This window comes from Leptodactylus fuscus, chromosome 7 (assembly GCF_031893055.1).
Source record: "Leptodactylus fuscus isolate aLepFus1 chromosome 7, aLepFus1.hap2, whole genome shotgun sequence".
Classification (NCBI taxonomy): domain Eukaryota; kingdom Metazoa; phylum Chordata; class Amphibia; order Anura; family Leptodactylidae; genus Leptodactylus; species Leptodactylus fuscus.
Genome location: NC_134271.1, coordinates 21,520,250 through 21,545,090, shown reverse-complemented (window position 1 = coordinate 21,545,090; position 24,841 = coordinate 21,520,250). Strand labels below are relative to the sequence as shown.

General features: G+C 42.2%; 2 protein-coding genes across 2 annotated transcripts in view; one reads left to right on the top strand and one right to left on the bottom strand.

The window, feature by feature from the left end:
• LOC142214423 (mucin-2-like) overlaps positions 1-12,514 on the bottom strand; it is a 61,911-nt gene extending 49,397 nt beyond the window's left edge. Inside the window, exons 1-4 of the mRNA XM_075283368.1 lie at positions 12,331-12,514; positions 10,001-10,059; positions 7,588-7,746; positions 5,228-5,249 (exon numbers count right to left, since the gene is read on the bottom strand). Coding sequence (XP_075139469.1) covers positions 5,228-5,249; positions 7,588-7,746; positions 10,001-10,059; positions 12,331-12,514 — 424 coding nt within the window. The remainder of the gene's footprint in view (positions 1-5,227; positions 5,250-7,587; positions 7,747-10,000; positions 10,060-12,330) is intronic.
• A 1,441-nt stretch (positions 12,515-13,955) lies between these two features.
• The window catches only part of MUC6 (mucin 6, oligomeric mucus/gel-forming), a 50,273-nt gene continuing 39,387 nt past the window's right edge, over positions 13,956-24,841 (top strand). The window contains exons 1-9 of the mRNA XM_075283367.1: positions 13,956-14,079; positions 15,475-15,525; positions 16,152-16,175; positions 16,407-16,439; positions 18,332-18,373; positions 19,020-19,070; positions 21,297-21,534; positions 21,685-21,811; positions 24,684-24,771. Of these exons, the coding sequence (XP_075139468.1) occupies positions 14,031-14,079; positions 15,475-15,525; positions 16,152-16,175; positions 16,407-16,439; positions 18,332-18,373; positions 19,020-19,070; positions 21,297-21,534; positions 21,685-21,811; positions 24,684-24,771 (703 nt within the window). The 5' untranslated portion in view covers positions 13,956-14,030. The remainder of the gene's footprint in view (positions 14,080-15,474; positions 15,526-16,151; positions 16,176-16,406; positions 16,440-18,331; positions 18,374-19,019; positions 19,071-21,296; positions 21,535-21,684; positions 21,812-24,683; positions 24,772-24,841) is intronic.

The following is a 24,841-nucleotide window of genomic DNA, read 5'->3' as shown; positions in this document are numbered from 1 at the left end:
AACCGCAGAGGCAGCGGAGGTGGTTGCCACAGGGCCATTAGGGGTCCCGGTGACAGCTGCTACGCTGCGTTTTTTTTGTTTTTTTTTTAATAGGCCGTTACGGGCCCTATTTACTTGCCGATCCTGGCAGACTCCCGAGTATAATGATCGGCGGACCGGGAGAGGTAAGGAAACATAACAAACACTGTTACTTACCTTTCCACAATCCTGCCAGGCCTCCTTCCTAGTTGTCTGACGTCACATGAACCCGGCATGCTTCCTGGGTCATGTGACGTCCGACGTCATAGAAGAAAGACGGCAGCAGGGAAGATTGCATAGGAGCCGGGGGACAGGTAAGAAAAAGTAATTTTTTATGTTTTTATTCCCCCGGGTCTCCGATTATTATACTTTGGGGTCTGAAAAGAACCCAGAGTATAATAATTGTTTATGGGTGTCCACTATGGGCTATAATACTGTGTGCAGGGGCCACTATGGGGCATAATACTATGCAGGGGCCACTATGGGACATAATACTGTGTGCAGGGACCACTAAGGGACATAATACTGTGTGCAGGGGCCACTAAGGGACATAATACTGTGTGCAGGGGCAACTATGGGGGATAATTCTGTGTGCAGGGGCCACTATGGGACATAATACTGTGTGCAGGGGCCACTATGGGACATAATACTGTGTGCAGGGGTTACTATGGGACATAATACTGTGTGCAGGGGCCACTAAGGGACATAATACTGTGTGCAGGGGCAACTATGGGACATAATACTGCGTACAGGGCTTGCTAAGGGACATAATAGAGTGCAGAGGAGGGGTCGGTTGAGATCTTCGGTGTCGGTTGGGGGGGGGGGGGGGGCATGTCAAAAGTTCGCCACAGGGCCCCGCCATTCCTAGTTACACCACTGTTTAACAGTGTAAATTTGGGGTGCACTGAAAATCACTGAACACACAGCCCTTAATGTCTAATGTCTGTATTACTTCTGCTATATTTTGATGCGTTTATTGGCTTCCTTTATGTAGCGCCGAGCAATGTGTTATCTTTATATACAGTTGAAGTGGATGTATAAAGACACATTAAGGTACAAGTCCTACAACAATGTTCTGCAAAGAGTTCCCCGGCTGCTTTCCTCTGTATCCCTCAGCCTGTTTCTTTATTGCGACACACAAGTAGCCAGGTCTGTCTTGTTATTTATACATTAGTACACTAGAGGGCGCTCTTTAAATTTATTCAGTGCAGGTTTCTTGAACATTTTCATATTTTCCCCATTTAGTCCAATCCTAAAGTTTATAAAATTCTATTTTTTTTTGTTGTCTACACACAGTATCCAATAACAGCAAATTCATCACGTTTTCCAAAATCTTTGCAGGTTTCTTAAAACTAAATAAGAGGAATATCCCTTTTATAGTATTCAGCAATCTACTCAGTACTTTTTTGAGGCTCCTTTTAGGCTACGGCCCTACGTCGCGGGCCACAGTGAAAAAGCAATGTGGCAAAAAATCTGGCAGAAACATATAACATACAAGTTCTAATAAAAAGTTCTACTTGCCTATACTTGCCTATACTCGCTCCCTGTGGCCTGTGACTTTATCGATGTCTCCTCCTCTCGCATTGTGTTCAACTTTATTTTCATCCTAAGGACACAGACTAAGTCTACTGAATATAGGGGATCTGCAGTGCTCCTGTTCCATCGGGAAGGGGTTAATAGGAGCACTGCAGATCCCCTATATTTAGCCAGACTGAATTCCAAGTGGGGGAAGAAAAAACAGTCCTCAAGCTCAGGGAAGGGGCAGACAGACAACTAAAACACCCCTCCCCTTCCCCAGCACCTACTGCACCCAAAAACTCCGACCATTTTCATTTTTGAAATTTTCCAGTAGCTGCTGCATTCCCCCCCCCCCCCCCCCTCGGCTTATACTCGAGTCAATAAGTTTTCCAAGTTTTTTGTAGTAAAATTAGGGGCCTCGGCTTATATTTGAGTCGGCTTATACTCGCGTATATACGGTATCTGAGTGGGGGCACTGTGGAAAGTGCATGGCCACACAGCCACACTTTATAGGGAACATGGCTGCTCAGTGCAGGTTGGCTGAGGGGGCCCTGTTACTGATGCACCATTTCCTTATAGTTAAAGTGCCCCTTCAGGTGACATCACAGAATTGCATGTGATAAAGCTCACATCTTGTATGGCCCAGTGTGGCAGGGATGGAGTCAGAGATACGACCTCTTCTCTGTTTCTCAAAGAGCAAGCAAAAGAGAAGGGGCTTATGGGCCTTTTATCAACCTTCATAGTAATATTGTATATAAAATAATCTCCTTATTGCATTATATTACATTATATCAGCATACATTACTTTTTGCACTTGCTATACCCAACAAGGCACTTGACTCATCTGGAAGACATTGGCCTATACTATGCAGATTGGAGGGCATCCGACCATTGGGGTCCTCACCGATCATAAGATTCAGTCTCCATTTTAAATGGAGGTGTAGTCAAACCATTGTGCCCCACTGCATTCTTTTCATTGGGATTCACAAGACAGTCTAGTGTTGTACTTCAGCCAGTAGGTATGGATAAATTCCTAAGATAGGAGAACCCCTTTAATGATATCTTGTTTCTTTGCAGACTCTTACTGGAAGCACGACTTGGAGGGATACTCCAATAATACATCTTAATATGCTCATTGTGAGCGCCGGGTCACTGGCAATGCCTTGTGAACACAAATATTACTCATTTACTGGGCATGGCTTTTGCTATTGTTCAGCACTACATAAAGGGCAGAATACAAAGTTAAAGTTACTGTACTGTAGGTTACCATTCACACTATACAAATACATTGGGAAACTTAATTACCTTTTAATTAGCTGGACTATAAGTAAGGATTGATACGAAATAAAGATCAGAGTTTAACCCTTTATGATAGCTCGTACCATCGTCATCATATAAAATGTTCATTTTCTCTTAGATCGTTGCATTGGAAAGGGTTAAGGTTTGATTCTTTTACTTCCGTGTCCAAAGTTTCACACTAGTATTTCAATCTCCGTGTGAGACTTCATCCCCCGTTCGGCTTATAATGTATGGAGAGAAAAGTCTTGCAAGGAGGAATCTTCTCTCTGCCGCTTTCAGCAAAAACTGGGTGGAAAACCAGCAGAACCCATTATAGTCTATGGCAGGGGTCCTCAAACTTTTTAAATAGTGGGCCAGTTCACTGTCCCTTGGACCATTGGAGGGCCAAAATATAGAGATTCTACCATTAAAATCACATTTTTTTCTCTATAACACGTAGGAATAGCCTTAAGAAAGGCTATTCTTCTCCTACCTTTAGATGTCTTTCTTAAGGCTATTCCTATGTGTTATTGAGAAAAAATGGAGATGAATGCAACCTTGGAGTGGAGGGGGACACTCAATTTTCAATCTCAGGAGGCGTTCACACTTGGCTCAGTGTCTGGTGTCTGCATTCCATCGCGTTTCCATCTTCAGTCCCGGCGAAACTGATCAGGGGACGGAAACCGTTTTTTTGGCCGGACACAAAGTCATACATGCAGGACTTTGTGTCCGGCTAAAAAATAAAAATAAAACGGTTTCCCCGCAGACAGGCCACAGGCAGAAACTGGTGGTCACCTTTACAAACCCATTCAATTGAATGGGTTTTAAAGGTGACTGCCGGGTTTCCGTCCCCTGTCCAGTTTCGCTGGGACTGAAGATGGAAACCCGGTGGGATGCAGAAACTGGACACCGAGCACAAGTGTGAACGCCTTCTGATGTGTTATTTATCCTACAGTAAGATACTGTATCCTACTAGAGATAACAGGCTACTAGAGCTAACAGGCTACTAGAGATAACAGGCTACTAGAGATAGCAGGCTATTAGAGATAGAGATAACAGGCTACTAGAGATAGCAAGCTACTAGAGATAGAGATATCAGGCTACTAGAGATAGAGATAACAGGCTACTAGAGATAGGCTACTAGAAATAACAGGCTACTAGAGATATCAGGCTACTAGAGATAGCAGACTACTAGAGATAACAGGGCTGCTAGAGATAGCAGGCTACTAGAGATAACAGGCTACTAGAGATAGGCTACTAGAGATAGCAGGCTACTAGAGATAGAAGGCTACTAGAGATAACAGGCTACTAGAGATAGCAGGCTACTAGAGATAGAAGGCTACTAGAGATAACAAGCTGCTAGAGATAACAGGCTACTAGAGATAACAGGCTACTAGAGATATCAGGCTACTAGAGATAACAGGCTACTAGAGATAACAGGCTACTAGAGATATCAGGCTACTAGAGATAGAGATAACAGGCTACTAGAGATAGCAGGCTACTAGAAATAACAGGCTACTAGAGATAACAGGCTACTAGAGATATCAGGCTACTAGAGATATCAGGCTACTAGAGATAGCAGACTACTAGAGATAACAGGCTACTAGAGATATCAGGCTACTAGAGATATGAGGCTACTAGAGATATCAGGCTACTAGAGATAACAGGCTACTAGAGATAACAGGCTACTAGAGATATCAGGCTACTAGAGATATCAGGCTACTAGAGATAGCAGACTACTAGAGATAACAGGGCTGCTAGAGATAACAGGCTAATAGAGATAACAGGCTGCTAGAGATAACAGGCTACTAGAGAAAACAGGCTACTAGAGATAACAGGCTACTAGAGAAAACAGGCTACTAGGGATAACAGGCTACTAGAGATAACAGGGCTGCTAGAGATAGCAGGCTACTAGAGATAACAGGCTACTAGAGATAACAGGCTACTAGAGATAGCAGGCTACTAGAGATAGAAGGCTACTAGAGATAACAAGCTGCTAGAGATAACAGGCTACTAGAGATAACAGGCTACTAGAGATATCAGGCTACTAGAGATAACAGGCTACTAGAGATAACAGGCTACTAGAGATATCAGGCTACTAGAGATAGAGATAACAGGCTACTAGAGATAGCAGGCTACTAGAAATAACAGGCTACTAGAGATAACAGGCTACTAGAGATATCAGGCTACTAGAGATATCAGGCTACTAGAGATAACAGGCTACTAGAGATAGCAGGCTGCTAGAGATAACAGGCTACTAGAGAAAACAGGCTACTAGAGATAACAGGCTACTAGAGAAAACAGGCTACTAGTGCACAAAATGGGACAATAAATCAATTAACAGCCCTCCCCCCCCATAGTGTTCTACTGTATGTGTGGGCAGGATATGGCTGCAGCTTATATGTAAACTAACAGGCTGATAAGGAGAAGGAAAGCTATAGAGAAGGAGAAAAGGAAATAGATTTACAGAAACATCCTAAATCAATAGAGCAGGTGAAGGAACAAACATTACAATATAGTTCACTAAAGTAAAGTGCTTATTTTTTTTTATTTTTTTTTAACTATTACTCCTGTATTTACTTTTTATCGGAGAGATTTCAGTCCATACTTATACACAAGTATTCAGGTTTCTATTCTTTGCGTCTGCTTGGGGACCTGAAAAACGGAAACCCAATTCGTTTAAAAAGCAGACTGAAAAAAAGAGACTGAACAACACAGAGGTGATCAGGAACAAAAGAAATCTTGTATAGCCCATCAGGAACAAATAGCATTCTGCCAGTGATGTATTCTTCTTCTTGCTAGCAACATGGCACAATCGCAGACCCCATAGACTATAATAGGGCCCACCCAGTTTCCACCTGAAAAATGCAAGAGAAAAGTCCTGCTTCCAGGACTTCTCTCCACATTTTTCAAGTAGAAAAGGAGATGTCCCTAAATGGTAAACGAGCCCAAATGTGAACCCAGCGTTAGTGTAATATCCTCAGAACAGGTCATCAATCAAAGACAGTCGGGGTCTGACATCCAGGACCTTTGCCAATCCACTGCTTGAAGAGACAAGTGTTGAGATGAGCACTGCTGGCTTATCATAGACTGTACAATGGCTATGTTTGGGATTGTGATTCAACCCCATTTATTTCACACAGCTGATCCTCAGGGGTCCTGGATGCTGGATCCTTGACAATCTTCAACTGATGACCTATCCTAGTGATGGGCCAGAAATTAATAATCTCATATAATGAGACACTAGGAATTCAGTGACTGATCTAAAACTAAGAATTCCCCCTCCCCGCCTTGTTTCACCATACACTGGCATCCTCAGGGGTGAATGGGGTTGTGTGTATGATACGTGTCAGGGGGGTCACTTATTTGTTTTACAAAGTGTGCCAACATATGTATGTAGTACAATGACGTCTGCACAATCCATAAATGTTTCGTAATCGTAATCTCTGTGACATTTTTTTGTGACTAATTTTCAGAAGAAGTTAATGTAACTTTGTAAACATCCTGAGTCTCCGCAAATAAAGACTGGATTAGATTCTACAGCCCGTGAGAAGCGAGACGTGCCAAGCTAAGGCTAAATGCAGCAGAATTTCCTCCTGGTAACTTCTAATAATCTTATATATTGCATCTATATTAAAGGTCTCCAGTGTTGTTGATGCTTGGACCCACCATAGAGAAATTATTATGAAGCCCCCTTCCATTTATACAGAACATTCTCTTTTAGTTACATTATATCATATCAGAGCCTGTCGCTCTAGGCTAGTCAGTGGTAAAAGCATAAGCTTCCTACCAGCTTTGGACACCTTGAAGACACAGCCATGTTCTTTTTTTCTTTTTTTTTCAAAAAATAATTTCAGTTTTTTTCCCCATCCTCCAAGACTTTTTTCCCATTAACTTAAAGAGGACCTTTCATGGGTTTGGGCACAGGCAGTTCAATATACTGCTGGAAAGCCAACAGTGCGCTGAATTCAGCACACTGTCTGCTTTCCTGATCTGTGCCCCGGGTAAAGAGCTATCGGTGCCGGTACTGTAGCTCTTCACAGTCAGAAGGGCGTTCCTGACAGTCAGTCAGAAACGTCCTTCTTCACAGCAGTGCCTATAGCGCTGTACAATGCTCGTCTATGGACGAGTACTGTGAGCAGAGGGAGGGGGGGCGTTCCTTCCCACTCACACTGTACAGCGCGATAGGCACTGCTGTGAAGAAGGACGTTCCTGACAGACTGTCAGGAACGCCCTTCTGACTGTAAAGCGCTACGGTACCGGCACCGATAGCTCTTTACCCGGGGCACAGATCGGGAAAGCCGACAGTGCACTGAATTCAGCGCACTGTTGGCTTTCCAGTAGTATATAGAACTGCCTGTGCCCAAACCCATGAAAGGTCCTCTTTAAGCACGTGAGGGCTCGTTTTTTGGCTGAACACATTTTTCAAGGGCACTTTTCAATTTTCCGTATAATGTATTTCGAAATGTAACAAAAATTATTTGTGGGGTTTATAGGGAAACAAACTCAATTCCACATTTGTATTTTGGGTGTTGTTTTTACCATATTCACATTATTCTATGGGTCAGTACCATAATGGTGACACCTAATTTATATACTGTATGATCAGCGGTATGTAAAACAGACCAAGATCAAGCATGTCTCCATCTGAATGAATACATTAAAATTCAGTAGGACCATTGTTGTCTATGGGGAACACTGGCAGCGTGCATCCATATAAGCCCTAACACAGCCTGTTATGTGGGGCCCGGAAATCAGTTTCTCTATTCATACTGTATGAGTTTCATCAAGGGTCTCAGATAACCATGAGTGATGACAGGTACTTTCCTTATTCCGAGATTTGTGGCTTCGAAAAACTTCTGTAGTACTTGAAATTTCCAACTCAATTTTTTTTACTTTCCACCAAAGCTGGTCGTCTTGGACGATTGTTCTCTGTATCAGGGCAACGATAGAAAAGAACATGTCCGTAAGATATTGGAGGTTACACACAGACAAAAAAGTTTTCCAACTTTTATCCGATGGAATCCATTCTTGTTGTCGTAAAATGTGTGGACCACAATGGAATGAAGAAACCCTTATATAACATACCCTCTAATACACAAAAAAGCGAGTCCTTCTTCAGGTTAATGACCCACAGACATCACCAGTGAACACTTTAGATTCATACATTTACCTGCCCTATAAATGAACTAGTTTGGCCACCTGCTACCAGGTAAACAGCAGGTGGGATACGAGCCAGCCAAACCAGGCATGGCGTTCACACCAGGATGTCATGAATGTTTTTTTGGGCCACTCACTGTTTATATAAAGATTGCTTCATAGAATGTCATAAAATGTCACTTAAGTTCCTCATAAACTGCGTGTTTTCCCTCGGCAAACAATAAAAAATTCTTTGACGTTTCCATTAGATGCCATCAGTGCGATGAATAGTGATGTGAAGTATCAGATGGAGATTGGCACGTTGCGTCATTCCACCATAGACGGAAAATTAAGTTCCAGGATTTCTTTTACATAATAAGCAGCTCTGGGCGTAAGGTGTATTCTCATGGCGGATACTGATGCCCTTTTGACACTTCCTAGGATAAGTTTGTTTCTGGTGCAGATAACTGGAAATCTGATCTCCATAAGTAAATGTTGTCTTGTTATGGTATGGTAATTGTTCGGTCTTCTCACAGGTTCCCACCGTCTGACATACACCATAAACCTTTTCTGTCTTCCAAATAAACAGACCGGTTTTTTGTAGTCTTGTAATTTTTTTGGTCAATAGGTACATATGATAATGTGATAATGGTGATGGTAATTCGATGTGGTAATTTGTGGTTATTTGGTCAAACAGATCTGCTTGCACGGGGATAATGGAGCTTAAGTGTGAGTAGTGCAAGAGATGGCATCCCAATTAGAGATGAGCGAGTAGTATTCGATCGAGTAGGTATTCGATCGAATACTACGGTATTTGAAATACTCGTACTCGATCGATTACCACTCGCTATTCGAATGGAAAAGTTCGATGCAGAACCAGCATTGATTGGCCGAATGCTATACAGTCGGCCAATCAACGCTGGTTTTTCTCCTACCTTTAGAAGTCTTCTCCGTGCAGCTTCCCCGCGGCGTCTTCCGGCTCTTCATTCACTCTGCCAGGCATCGGGCCTGGGCAGAGCCGACTGCCCATGCCCGCTTAGGGCTAGTTCACACGTAAAAACCTCCTGGCTTATTTTGGTCCTGAAAAAAACCGCTTCCTAATTAGGAAGCTTTTTTTTGACATTGCCAAGCTTTTTTTGGAGCTTTTTTTTGTAAAAACCGCTTCCAAAAAAAGCCAGACTGTTTTCCCCTCCCATATGAGTGAATGAGCTGAAAAAACTGCTAGCGTTTTTTTTTCCGCGCGGTTTTTTGCAAAAAACCGCTTCGCTTATTTTTGCAAACAACCGCACGGAAAAAAACTGCGCGGTTTTTGCCTCCCATTCACTTCTATTGCTTTCTTCAGGCGGAAAACGCCTGAAGAAAGGTCATGTCGCTTCTTTTTTCTGCTAGCTGAAAAATAACTAGCAGAAAAAAAAGCTAGCGGGAAAAAAAAGCTAGCTGTTCACATAGGGCTCCATTGTAAAGGGGCTGATTTTGAAGCGAAATCCGCTGTCAAAAAACTCCCCTTTGCCCACGTGTGAACTAGCCCTTATAGTGCGGGCATGCGCAGTCGGCTCTGCCCAGGCCTGATGCCTGGCGGAGTGAATTCAGAGCCGGAAGATGCCGCGGGGACGCTGCACGGAGAAGACTTCTCGGAGGATCCAGCCCAACCCTCACTCGTGGACTTGGTAAGTATAATTTGATGGAATGTTGCCTACCCCTGAAACGAGCATTTTCCCCCCATAGAGTATAATAGGGTTCGATATTCGATTCGAGTAGTCGAATATTGAGGGGCTACTCGAAACGAATATCGAATCTCGAACATTTTACTGTTCGCTCATCTCTAATCCCAATGTCTTGTGGGAAGGTTTCTTTATCCCAGAATGGGGAATTCAACAGGTAATGTAACTAAAAGACCACTACATGGCGCTATAACCTCTCTAATTAGAATTAACCATTAATATACACAGTCCAGTCACATTAATGTGACCAGCTGACAAAATACAGAATAACCACCTTTGGCAGAGCGGATCGCATTGTATCCGAGGGCATTCCATAATGTACTTACCTTTATGGGGGCTTTGATGCGTTCTGTTCCAATGACACGGAGCTCGGATAGGACCTGGTCTAGGTTCATCAGAATAGAAGGAATTCATTATTAGGTCTAAGATGATATTTGTGTGAAAAAATTGAAAGGATACCATGCTTCATAGAGCAACCCCATTAATACAAAAGGGGTTGTTCAGGTCATATTTTTAGGATTATGGACTGTTACTGGGCATGTAAACCTAACAGACCATTACTCACCTCTCTACCGGCCTCTGTTTCCAGCAGCGGTAGGTCTGTTGTTTTGTATGCAGGTCCCATGCTGTTTGTGCTAGGGGACCACTACAGACAATCACAAGCCTCAGCGTTCACCTCTCCGTAAATGGCATCACAGCAGTCACATAATACTTATGAAGAGGTCACCGCTGAGGTCTGTGATCGGCTACAATGGCCTCTAGCGAAAATGGGACATCATTGGTGACGTCAGCAGGGTAGCTGCACACAGAACAATGGAGCGATGTGGCTAGAAACAGAGGCATGGGGAGAAGATAGTTTTTAAGGTTTATATGCCCAGCAAGAGCGCTATTAAATCTTAAAAAAGTATATGAACTGGATAAACCCTTTGAAGTCGAGGTAAAGTCGTGCAGGTTAGGTCTTATGCATGCAAACATATGTCGCCAATGTGTTATGTTTTTTCATTTTTGTGGCTCTATGCATATTACCATGATTTTCACAGTTTCTAGCGTTCCAAGCCTTCTATGTGGCATGTGTTCTTTTTTTCATGCACAGCACTGGTTGTGTGCATAGAGCCCGGTCACATTTGCATTTGGGTTTCCGTTCAGGGAGCCTGAACGGAAACCTATATGCATCAAAAAGCGGTTACATTCAGGAAAGTCCTGCTTGCAGGACTTTTTTCTGTACATATTTCTTGCGGAAACGACACGAACCCCATTATAGTCTATGGGGTCTGCGGGTTTCCTTAGGTAACCACATTTTAATGCGTATAGGTTTCCGTTCAGTGGGTCCCCAAGTGGACTTCCCAAACAGAAGCCCGAATGCAAATGGGAATACAGTCTGAGAAAAGCTGAACGTGTCCTGCCCTGAATATGTAAAGGGATGGTGTGAGATTTTAAGAAATTTATTAAGAGCATAAAATGGTATAAGAAATTATGTGACCACAGGAAGTGTGTAATAAAAGACTAATATAACAACATACTGCAGCGTATTGTAGAAACGATCAAAATCACATTATCAAACCCAATAGCGGATTCAAAATAATTGTAAAAACAAGTACAAATTAATAAAAAAAAACATAATTGGAATCCCATTGTCCAAAAATGTGTCAATTTTTTAAATTTATAATTAGAGATGAGCAGGTAGTACTAGCTGTTCGAAGTTAAGATTCGATGCAGAACCAGCGTTGATTGGCTGAATGCTATACAGTTGGCCAATCAACGCTGGTTCTTCTCCTACCTTTAGAAGTCTTCTCCCTGTGCAACGTCCCCGCGTCCTCTTCCGGCTCTGAATTCACTCTGCCAGGCATCGGGCCTGGGCAGAGCCGACTGCGCATGTCCTCTTGTAGTGCGGGCATGCGCAGTCGGCTCTGCCCAGGCCCGATGCCTAGCAGAGTGAATGAAGAGCCGGAAGAGAACGCGGGGACACTGCAAGGAGAAGAATCCAGCCCGACCCTCACTCATGGACTTGGTAAGTAGAATTTGATTGAATTTTGCCTACCCCTGAAATGAGCATTTCCCCCCATAGACTATAATGGGGTTCAAAACCCGTTCGAACAGTCGAACAGTGTGCGGCTGCTCGAATTGGATTTCGAACCCCGAACATTTTAGTGTTCGCTCATCTCTATTTATAATTATTTATCCCATAAATCGAATGCCTCAGCAGAAAAAAAAAATCACAACATATTGGGGTTTTTTTGGTCACCTCTTCCCTCCTAAAAAAATGGAATAAGAAATTGTGATAAAATTGTTTGTACCCTATAACGGAACAAATAAAAAAAAAAAATTACAGCTTGTCCCACGAAAAAATAATTGTTGCACAACTCAGAAATATATAAAAGTTACGGCTCTTGGAATGTGGGAAGGAAAAAATCTAAAAATTAGAAAACATAAAACCTTTATGTCCCTAAGTGGTTAATGTTGTGTTTGTTTTACAGATCTCCATTCAAAGTGTTAGGAAGCTAAAAAAAACAACCTAAAATAAATCACACATGGTCAGGCATCATTACCTTAGAAGAACAATTAACCTGTGCAGCATATACAATATGGCCGGACTCGTTAATTACAGATAATTAATAAAATAGTGCCAAGCCTGGCTCGTGTACAAAGCGAGTCTTACTATAATTGGAGCTCGATAAATGTTCCTCCAGTCTGGAAATATAAAATGTTAAGGAAATATTTGGGTTTCCAGTCACCTTATAAGAAAACTGTGTTTTATGTTTCAGTATGGCCCCTACAAGTTCCCTTCCTAATATGTTCTTAGAATTATAATCGGTTGGTAACTTACTATGTGGACTGAACATTATTTGATACTTTGGAACGACTACAGAATTTTGAAGGTCATGACGATTCTAGAGGGGGCGACATATTTCAGGTATTGTATTCTTCAATTTTTTGAGGTTCTTCAATTTATAACAAAATTTTGATTGATGGGTAGAATTATTTGTATCCAAAGTATCCAAGTATAATAATTATCCAAAAATAAGTATATCAATTATTTCATTTGTGACCTTGGGTCCTCGGGGACACTTGTCTATTATCTCTATTGTAGATTCATTTTCTTGTAGATGGATGTTTGTGTAACCACCTGTAAGTCCAAGATCACACACTAGATATTCAAGAAATTCATACACCTTCAGTTTGTTTGGTTTGGCCAAGTGAGCTTGTGATTTTATGGAGGAGAGTAGAGGTATCTGCTGTCTGACAACTTTGGTGATGGCTTATCTTTTCCCAGTGACATAATAAGGTTCATCATACTCCATTCTTCCTTCGTCTGTCATCTCCTTACTTTTTCTTATGTGTATGGGGGTTGATAAATACTTAAACTCCAAGTTCAACAATGGGAGAAAATGTTGATGTGGATTAGGGAAAGAATGTACAATACCACATGGAATCTAAAAGTGAGGAATTGTCAATCTATGGATGGAATCTCCATGAAACTCGTTACATTGTCCCTTGGGTTCTGTCACCATTATATCTATTATTACACTCTGGATGAGCTTGTAAATGTTTTTAGGGTTGAAGTCAGGGGCGTAACTTGAGGGGGTGCAGAGGGTGTAGTCACAGTTGGGCCCGGGAGCCTTAGGGGGCCCATAAGCACTGGCATCAGTATTGAGATTACAGCTTCCATCTGGCCCATAAGCCAAGGAGACCCACAGATTATCTGAACCACACTAAGGTGGATTAAACTCCTCAGCACTGTAACCATCACTATCAAGAATTCGTTGTCGGGATGAGGTAGGAGGCCCCGGACAAAAGATTGCAAAAGCCTACAAAACGTTAGTTACGCCACTGGTGGAAGGCTATGTTGTAGCATCTTTTACACCCCTGGATTTTGTGGTGCATAAGTTCACTCCTATATAGACTATGTTACTGTAGGTGAAAAAAAGTTCCCACCGTATATATTCACTTCCTACAATGGGAAGACTTGATTGGCATCTTAAGATTCTCAAAACCTCTTAAGATATTTGTAGATCCAGTGCTGTTATAGCGAGAGCAAATAGGTGGTACAGAACATACACATTAGTGCTATCACTTCTATGGTGTTTGTGAAGACATTTAGATAATAAGACTATGTACTATGTATTAATGCATTTATTTCTTAAGAGTGACTGCTGATAAGGTGCAGATCCTGGTTGAGTATTAGGTTCCAGGCTTTTGGATTAAAGGAGGGGTTTCACAATGATATATAAGGTTTAGGGTTGGCATGACAGCTTTCTAACACACCCCTGGGCAGCAGCAGGACTGCCATACACAAAGGGTGTTTGGGGGAACATACAAAAGACCCAAAGATTAAGGGGTGACTACCGGGATTCTACCATGAACCTCTTCTATCTTCTTTGCTTCAGCTTTTTGCTGGGTGGCGCAGGTATGTAGCACAAGATATTTATGGAGAGCAAATACATGTCACCCCTATCAACACACTGAATACTGCAACACACACATCACGCAACTTCAACAAACTGACACACTGGGACATACGATACATATCTGCACCTGGCAACACCAACAACTTCCTCTTCATGTGCTAATGTCCATATTGCTTTACATATCACAAAAGGATGGCCGCTCTGTACCTTCCCATTTACGCTACTGTATTTTTCTTCTCAATTCTTATTGGAAAATTCCATTGATTTACGGGAAATGTCACATAAATTTAGGAATGGGAGAACCATGTAAGAAAGGACTGCGTATAGAGTAACTTAGGTCATGGTAAATCCACAAAGGAGCGAGGTGACCTTCATAAGTTTTATTTTGAATGATATAGTCCTTCTAAGGCACTGACTTATTGTCCATTTGGGAGGGTTTGTTGGCCGATAGATTTATTTCCGTGTTGCTTGCCATTCACATTCCATCATTTTTACGTGTATGAAAAGTAATGAGTTTTTTTTGTCCAGCAAAGTGTACATAGTATAGAGGTATCTCAGACCCTTGAAAAGTGACGGCCCAGTCCAGGGTGGTCCCATCCCCTTGTTATTACATAGTTGCCAATATTTAAATTCTCCAAATGAGGGCATTTAGGTCCTGCCCCAAACCAAGCAGGACCACCCACTTTTGGACAGGGGTTGCATAAACCTTACTTCTTTTTGGGCAGAATTTACCAGGGACAATCCAAATTTCCTGGGATCGTTTTTTGAAAATTTATGGCAATTTTGGCAAATTTACGACAATCGGCAAGTATGTTACTATGTGAAAAGAAGCCACAGGGGACTGTATTGGTAGCAAACCCAAGAGTCATGAAATGTAGGGAGAGAGTCATTTTTGTCTTGGGTGGTAAAAACTGGAACCCTAATAGATGTCCTAGTTTGATCTTTGCTATGGATCCTTCTTTCCTCTATGTACGTTAGTGTTTTATCAGATCGGTCAGCTCTCATTGTACTGATATGTTTGTCACCCAGAGGTTCCGGCTTCTTCCCTCGCTCTATTCTTCCTGGACATCAGCCGTAGAGAAACTTCCCCTTAACTGTTTTTGTTGATCTATATGGACAAATGCTTCAAGCCTCATGTCCATATGCTGTGTTATGTATTCATGTTGTATTGATCCATAATACAATATCCATAGCACCCATACTATACCACCATATGCTTCTGAATCACAAGACCTCCAAGGAAGGCTATAGTGTGCACAAGTAGTACCTGTGGCTCAGTATTACAAATTCTTAAGCCATTGGTGTACTGCCATGGACACGACTTTGAGGCCTCAAATGAATTTCACACATAATCTGAAAAATAGTTTCAATAATTTTTGCTTTTCCTTCCACAGCCGCATTTCATAAAGTAGTTGCAGATTCTTCAGGAACTTACTTAAAACCAGGTAAAGTAGTTCTCTTTCATAAAGATAACCTCTGTGTGAATGTGAGATATGCTGTAAAAAACACAAAATTACAGTAAATGCGTTTCATATTGGAAATATTTCACATTTAGTCCTGGCCTATATGGAGACAGTTTTCAGCATAGCTTATTATGGGTAGCCATGTCTGTTTGTCAGAAGCCTCCTCCTCCTCCTCCTCCTTCTTCTCCTCCTCCTTCTTCTTCTCCTCCTCCTTCTTCTCCTCCTCCTTCTTCTCCTCCTCCTCCTCCTTCTTCTTCTTCTCCTCCTCCTTCTTCTTCTCCTCCTCCTTCTTCTTCTCCTCCTCCTCCTCCTCCTTCTTCTCCTCCTCCTTCTTCTCCTCCTCCTTCTTCTCCTCCTCCTCCTCCTGCTCCTCCTTCTTCTCCTTCTCCTCCTCCTCCTCCTCCTTCTTCTCCTTCTCCTCCTCCCTTCTCCTTAGACTACTTTGTAAAAAGTAACTCAGTTTGATAAATGGAAAAGAAAACATATTTCTTAAATAATTACAAAGTTTCTAATAGTCGCCCATACTATCCACGTACGAATAGCTTTTTATAATTGGAGTCAAACTTTAAGTAATTGGTTTTTTAACAATGTCTTAAATCTGTCTCCAGATTCAAGTCCAAACAATAGACTGGGTGAGTATGGTATATCAATGTATATCAATGCATCATTCTATGTAATCATATCTATATTCTAGAAGGCATTATTGAGGTATTAAGTCTAAGTAATATTATTTGTTATTTTTCCAGCTCTTTTAGTAAATGTTATATACCTGCATAGGTTTTAGTGACTAATTCTTATTTGACAATGGATCGAAAAATAACATGACAAAATAACCTTCAAACCGCCTTTCTATTTGCTAACAGTATTTCAGCAATATTTGATTCCACTTTCCAATGGTAAGTGTTTTACTTTCAGGTTATTCTTTCACAATTCAATGTCTACTCTTGAGAAGTTAAACTATACATTACATTGCTTTACCTTTCCTCGTATGTGCTTGCCAGACTTGGATGTCTATTGGAATACAGATAGAGCAGACATCATCCTTTACTGAGAATGGGCTATTTTATTTGAGCATTGCTTTATGGCACGCTGTGCTATGTGAAGAGCGATTTCATCTAATACACTTACTATTAGAATAACCAGCCATGATGTCCTTATTGTGTCTGGGTTATCTTCTCATACATTGTAGTGTCCTCCTGATAACCAGCTATGATGTCCTTATTGTGGTCAGGTTATCTTCTTCTTCATGTAGTGTCCTCCTGATAACCAGCCGTGATGTCCTTATTATGGTCAGGTTATCTTCTTCTTCATGTAGTGTCCTCCTGATAACCAGCCATGATGTCCTTATTGTGGTCAGGTTATCTTCTCATACATGTAGTATGATAACCAGCCATAATGTCCTTATTGTGGTCGGGTTATCTTCTCATACCTGTAGTGTCCTACTGATAACCAGCCATGATGTCCTTATTGTGATTGGGTTATCTTCTCATACATGTAGTGTCCTCCTGATAACCAGCCAAGATGTCCTTATTGTGGTCGGTTTACCTTCTCATACATGTAGTGTCCTCCTGATAACCAGCCATGATGTCCTTATTATGGTCAGGTTATCTTCTTCTTCATGTAGTGTCCTCCTGATAATCAGCCAAGATGTCCTTATTGTGGTCAGGTTATCTTCTCATACATGTAGTGTCCTCCTGATAACCAGCCATGATGTCCTTATTGTGGTCGGGTTATCTTCTCATACATGTAGTGTCCCCTCCTGATAACCAGCCATGATGTACTTATTGTGGTCGGGTTATCTTCTCAAACATGTAGTGTCCTCCTGATAACCAGCCATGATGTCCTTATTGTGTCTGGGTTATCTTCTCATACATGTAGTGTCCTCCTGATAACCAGCCATGATGTCCTTATTGTGGTCGGGTTATCTTCTCATACATGTAGTGTCCCCTCCTGATAACCAGCCATGATGTACTTATTGTGGTCAGGTTATCTTCTCATACATGTAGTGCCCTCCTGATAACCAGCCATGATGTCCTCATTGTGGTCGGGTTATCTGCTCATACATGTAGTGCCCTCCTGATAACCAGCCATGATGTCCTTATTGTGGTCGGGTTATCTTCTCATACATGTAGTGTCCTCCTGATAACCAGCCATGATGTCCTTAATGTGGTCAGGTTATCTTCTTCTACATGTAGTGTCCCTCCTGATAACCTGTCCACAATAAGGATATCATGCCTGGGTTTCTGAAAATGACCCAACCATAGAAAGTTTATACATCCATGGTCAGATCCACTGGTAATTGATCAAGACAAAAGATCATATCCACTAAGATGTTTAGAGAAAGTCTTTTCAATTCTGCAAAATCGTAAATTATTTATATTTGCAAAAATTTTAACTATTAAATGTCTCCAGATTGAAATGTGGTTTCGTTCATGGTAAGACCCTTTAAGAGGGAACTCCCTTCAAATAAACAGGGCGAGATTGTAAAGGCGCAAGAAAGCAAACAATCTCACCTTTGGTTGCATCATGGATTGCTTCCAATACCAGTTCAGTTTCCGAGAAGTAGAAGGTGACTGTCTTTATACTCTGAATATCTACAGACAGCTTAACAAAAACAACTCAAGAAATCCGATTAGTAGAGATGGAAATACTATGATGCAGAATTACTCAAGTCTTCAGTCTTTATGTCTACACACACAGTAATCCAATGTCACATACATTGACACAATGAGATGTTTTCATAGGCCTGAAGGACACAACTCACCGGTTCTGTATTTTACATTTACAGATACGACAGATCCAGTTGAAGCGGAATATGATTCTACTGATGGTAAGTGGAACTGTAGTGTATTCAGATATTGTGATAGAGATGACAGGCAATGGCGGCCATCATCCCTGGAGATGTCCTTGAGAAAAAAGTGTTGGTTGTGCATCATCAATATACAAAATCGGCTCTCCTAGGCCATAAGGATGTCAATTCGGAACATGTCTCGCCACTCATGGTATGGTTGGCCCATCAGAGTACTAGTAGATCCCTCCGTAGGCACAATTTTTGACTAGTAATGGTGAGACATCCCCAACTGAAGACCATTGTTTACTACTAGAGACAATTCTTATAGGCTGAGTCACAAAATGACTCTTTAGAATTTATCAGCGATCTATCACCTGTGTATACAAAATTATTCCGCCTTTATCCTCATCCATTCTGGGCTGGTATAAATTGGTCAGAGCAGGGAACTGCCCTATAGGACATAACACAGTGAATCGAGTGATGTGGGGAACTGTGTAATGCTTAATTTCACCTGCGGGGGCACAGCAGGGAAATAGAACACTGTACTGTATAGCTTGACAGTAGTCAGGCCAAACCAACACTGGCATGGCGGCTCTTAGCTATTCAAGGACTAATATGCACATACATCAGTTAGTAACAGAATTACAGATCTAACTTTTTGTGGGTTTTGTGTCTTTCTTTTCAGATAATTTCGTCTTTGGTGGTCTGGAAGTAGGAGCCGCAAATTCCTCAAGTTGTAAGTTTGAAAATAATGTTGTATCTGTTACAACCGAAACGATGAGCTAGTGACTAAGGCCAACTAAAATTAACCATATACTGTAATGATACATCAATTTTATTTTATGTCCATGGACTTGTCTATTCCATCTCTACGAGTACAGCAAAGTAACTTGATATTTAACACATTAACTTGGCTTAGGCACAGAACTTAGGGATCATGCACAACTGTGTGCGAGCTGGCGTCCGTGATTGAACGGCACATGGATGACATCATTACGGCCATCCAACACAGCCCAAAAAAACAGCCAGGACAAGGACCTGTCCTGACTGTCAAGTTGAGCAAACAGTTGGATCTCCCAGCATAATATTATAAAATATTTAGATTTTATCTACTGGAACCCAATAGACGGCCTTAACCAGTCATACAGGATAGGCTTTGGGACCACCCAGTAGATTCCTATTCCAACGAGTGAGCTATAAATGAATAGATGGCAAGTTATACAGAATCTTATCCTACAAAACTATATCTAATTCTGCTTAGCTCCACCTGCTTTATAACATGATGCTGGTAGATAGGATCTTTTCATGGTCACAGGTTCCCTTTAAAGAGTTAGACGGTAAAGGGTCAATGTATATACAGTCTTTACCAAATTTCACTGCTGTCATGCCTCTTCATGGGTCACCGAATTAGAACTGTTTTTAGCATGAGATGAGCTTTCTCATTCCCCAGTAGTGTGTTCTTTAGATGACCTGCCCCGAAGAAAAGGAACGCCTGCAATGTTTACTTTACATTTGTCACTTTATGAGCCCTGACAACTTGACAAATCGAGTTAAACATCTTGTCTGTATCAGCTAAAAATACTCTAATACTGCCCCCTATGGTTAGAAATCTGAGTGAAAGTACTTAATATAATACCGTGAAAACCTTTTTGAAAAAAATCACCGGAACTTGTAGTGAAAACTGGTTCCCTCGAAAGGTGGTCTCTATAAGAAATGGAAAAATACAGTATGCTTCAACATTTTTTTAAACCAAACCGCACTAAGGGAAGATCTAAAACAGAAGAGGTTAAAAAGCATCAGTTCCTTACCTCATTGGAGAAAGGCACGCTTCATACTGGGGTTCATCATTCCCATTGCTTGACTCCATCATAGAAGCAAAAGAACAACAATGAAGACAGTGCTGGATCTGTCACATCATGGTGTCTGGGCGATCTGATTGGGGATCATTGAGGCCCTCTCTTGCACCAAACGTGTGCTTCAATCCCTGAGCCTCACCTCTGCAAATGTGCATGGGAAGAATATGCAAATCTGACTTCCATGATGTAATTAGGATGCCAGTGCCTCAAGTATGCACACCAATAGAGGGCGCTGACTGAGAATGTGCAAGCCTGTCTTCCATGATGTAATTAGGAAGACAGAGTCTCAGTCAAACAAACCTATAGAGGGCGCTCCCTTTAACATCATGCCGACCTTCTCCGAGCTGTCCTTGGCTGAGAGACTGTATCTGGTATAATCCCAACATCATTGCAAACAAAGGCCTCTGAGAAGGTCGACATGATGTTAAAGGGAGCGCCCTCTATAGGTTTGTTTGACTGAGACTCTGTCTTCCTAATTACATCATGGAAGACAGACTTGCACATTCTCAGTCAGCGCCCTCTATTGGTGTGCATACTTGAGGCACTGGCATCCTAATTACATCATGGAAGTCAGATTTGCATATTCTTCCCATGTTCCTTTGCTCATAGCTTAATAAGACTCCACACACCTAAATGGTGGTTCTCTACTTACGGAGTGACAATATCCCCTCAACTCTGCAAATGTGGTCATTGTGGATCAGGGATTGGGGTGGGCCGAGGCTGATCCCACCAGTCCCACCAGTTTCTTGGCGTGAGTTAGAATGAAGATCTACACCAGATCCTAGATCCTACCTGGCATAGATATCCATTCTGGCACCAGGACCTTCAACAGATTGTGAAGAGGACACAGCTTCTTCAAAAATCTCTCAGTCCCTGCACCAGTTGGGCCATATATTAAGACTGGTATACCAGATGCCAGTCTTCATAAATGTGCCCCATGGGTCTGTTGAACATCCATTATTGTACCCAATTATCTTACCAGGCAAGCATGCTGTCTTATTGAGATAAAAGCACAAAATCATTCTAAATTGGCCATAGAGATATAGTGTTGGCCACTGTATATGCGTAGTGGATAACGTCTAATTGATGGTCATTTATGTCTTCAGGCTCCACTAAAGGAGTTTGCTCCACTTGGGGGAACAATCATTTCTTTACCTTTGACAATGATCTCTATGAATTCAGAGGATCCTGCAACTATATTTTTGCTACTGTCTGCAACAGTAACACTCCAGACTTCAACATCCAAGTTCAACGATCCAGCGGATCCTCCATTACCAGAATTATGATTCAGGTTGGCACCATCAATGTGGTCGTCAATGGAAACACAATATCAATCATGGGAAAGTAAGTCTATAGACCTGGACATTGAATAGATCTTGATGCAAATGTGTAGACCTGTTATATGGAGCAATGGATTGCATGTGTATACAGTATTTGTAGGTACCATTCAAACAATTGTTCTGCTGACTTGATTTTGTTTAATTTTTTTATTAGGACAATTAGTTTACCTTATACAACAAGTGGGATTGAAATTTTTAAGACTGGAGCCATAACTAAACTTTTTGCTAAACAAAAAGGTTTTGAGCTAATAGTGACCTGGAGCAGCGACAGTAATCTTATGGTAAGTGAGATTTATTTATGGCAACCAGAACGTAGTATTAGGGGGCGCAGACATAACCACCTGGTTCCTACAGGGGCCTTAAAAGGGTATTCCCACCTCACATACTCATCAGTCTTTACTGCTGTAAAATCTTCTTTCCTCCTGGTTTCTTGCATCATTTGGTGGGCGGGGTTTCACGTGCAACCTGCCATTTAGCTCCGCCCCCAAATCGCGTGTAGCTCCGCCCACCCATATTGGACTATGACGTACAGGCAGCAGCAACTCCATTCTGTGTTACATACAGACACTGCCTGTCTCTGCCATAATGAACACAACTGAATTAGCTAGCCTGATAACTGGGAGAACAGAAGAAATGAAAGCAGCTCCTCTCCGCTATCTGATAGCAGGGAGCTAGGTCATGTGGTGCAGACACAGGAATAGCTAGATACACAGGCTCGCTCCCCTACACTTAGCCCCTCCTCTCTCCCCCCTGACAGCAGGCAGATACATCACTTGACTCAGCAGCTAGGTCAGGGCTGTGGCCACAAAGAATTGAATAAAGTAAGATAGTAGACAAACAAAGCAGTTTTGCTGAAGCAATGTATTTAGGAAAAGTATTACATCCACATTAACAAGCAGTATAGATAGGATCCTTGTGATGGGACAACACCTTTAAGGACTCTCATCCTATAAGAAGACACCATGTGTTTGGCCCTGGATCTTTAAGATTTACCATTAATAACAGATTTAGACCTGGTTCACATCTGCGTTTGGCACTTTTCTCTCCACATGACTCGTGCGGACACAGCGTGGAAACACATGGACCCCATTATAGTCTATAGTGTTCGTGTGCTTTCTGTGTTGACCACTTTTTAACGTGTCCCCAAGCGGACTCGCCAAATGGAATACCGAACGCAGATGTCAACCGGGCCTAAGACATTGAGTGCATGAGAATTGTACAAAATTGTCCCAATTTTGCAATACAATTTAATCATTGGGTTGGATCTTAATTCAGAATTTAATTTATATCACTTACTAGCCAGAAATTGTTAACTTTCTTATTTGCCAATTTTTGATGGGCTGGATCTTCAATCCACCAACAAATGTTGAAGCGAAATGTGCAAAATTTATTAAAAATACACCTGCTTCTTCATATATTTGCCCCATCATGCAATGACTAAGACTAGATTCACAACTGTGCCTGGATTCCTTTCGGGTTTTCCATCCCAGAATCCACTTGAAAAATGCAAAGTCCTGCATTTCTCTCCACTTTTTTTCAGTTGGAAACCCCGCGAACCTCATTATAGTCTATAGCAGTGATTCCAGGTGGCACAGGGGTCACACCCGCAACGCAAATTTCCATCGTCAGATCTAACCTTCACATTTTTTGACGAGTTTTGGGAATATTGTAGAAATGCAGCAGCAGGGGTCCATCGAAACTAGTAAAATTTTGAAAGTGGACTACAAGAAAAAAAAAAAGTTTAGGAACCTGTGGTCAGTGGCATAACTAGGAATGGCGGGGCCCCGTGGCGAACTTTTGACATGGCCTCCCCCCCCCCAACCAACACCGACGCCGAAGACCTCGGCCGACCCACTCCTACGCATTCCTGCACGTTCTATTATCCCCTATAGTGTCCCCTGCACACAGTATTATCCCCATAGTGGCCCCTGTACACAGTATTATCCCCCATAGTGGCCCCTGCACACAGTATTATGTCCCATAGTGTCCCCTGCACACAGTATTATCCCCATAGTGGCCCCTGTACACAGTATTATCCCCCATAGTGGCCCCTGCACACAGTATTATGTCCCATAGTGTCCCCTGCACACAGTATTATCCCCATAGTGGCCCCTGTACACAGTATTATCCCCCATAGTGGTCCCTGCACACAGTATTATCCCCCATAGTGGCCCCTGCACACAGTATTATCCCAAATAGTGGCTCCTGCACACAGTATTATCCCAAATAGTGGCCCCTGCACACAGTATTATCCCAAATAGTGGCCCCTGCACACAGTATTATGCCCCATAGTGGCCCCTGCACACAGTATTATGCCCCATAGTGGCCCCTGCACACAGTATTATCCCCAATAGTGGCCCCTGCAAACAGTATTATCCCCCATAGTGGCCCCTGCACACAGTATTATCCCCCATAGTGGCCCCTGCACCCAGTATTATCCCCCATAGTGGCTCCTGCACACAGTATTATGTCCCACTGTGGACACCCATAAACAATTATTATACTCTGGGGTCTTTTCAGACCCCAGAGAATAATAATCGGAGACCTGGGGGAATAAAAACATAAAAAACTACTGTTTCTTACCTGTCCCCCGGATCCTACGCTGTTGGCCTCCGCTTCCGTCCTTCTGCAATGACGTCAGACGCCACATGACCCGGGACACAGGCCGGGTTCATGTGACGTCAGAGACGTCAGACAACAAGGAAGGAGGCCTGGCAGGATTGTGGAGAGGTAAGTAACAGTGTTTTTTATGTTTCTTACCTCTCCCGGTCCGCCATTTATTATACTCGGGGGTCCGAAAAGACCCCCCGAGTATAATGATGATAGCAGCGGTAACGGCTGTCACCAGGCCCCTAATGTCCCAGGGCCCTGTGGCAGCTGCCTCTGCTGCTGTGGCGGTAGTTACGCCACTGCCAGTGGTCTATGGGGTCAGCAGGTTTTCGCAGGTATCTTCTTTTTAAGTGGATTGCGTTTAGATTTTGCGAGTCCTCAAGCAGACCCAAAGAATGGAAACCTGAACGCAGGTGTGACTCTAGCACAAGTACTAGGCTATATTCGACTTCAATTCTATGTACATACTGACTACTATTCAGTCATATATCAAAGGTTCTCTGGATTTTTCTTGATAGTAATTCCTTATTTGTTATTCAACAGGTGGAATTAGACAGGAAATACATGAACAGAACTTGTGGACTTTGCGGAAATTTTAATGGTGTTCACAAGGATGATTTTGTAGTGAATGGTACGTTTTTTTCTTTCATGTTCTGAATATATAATGCGCCGATTCTACTCCATCTTACATAACCTTGTAT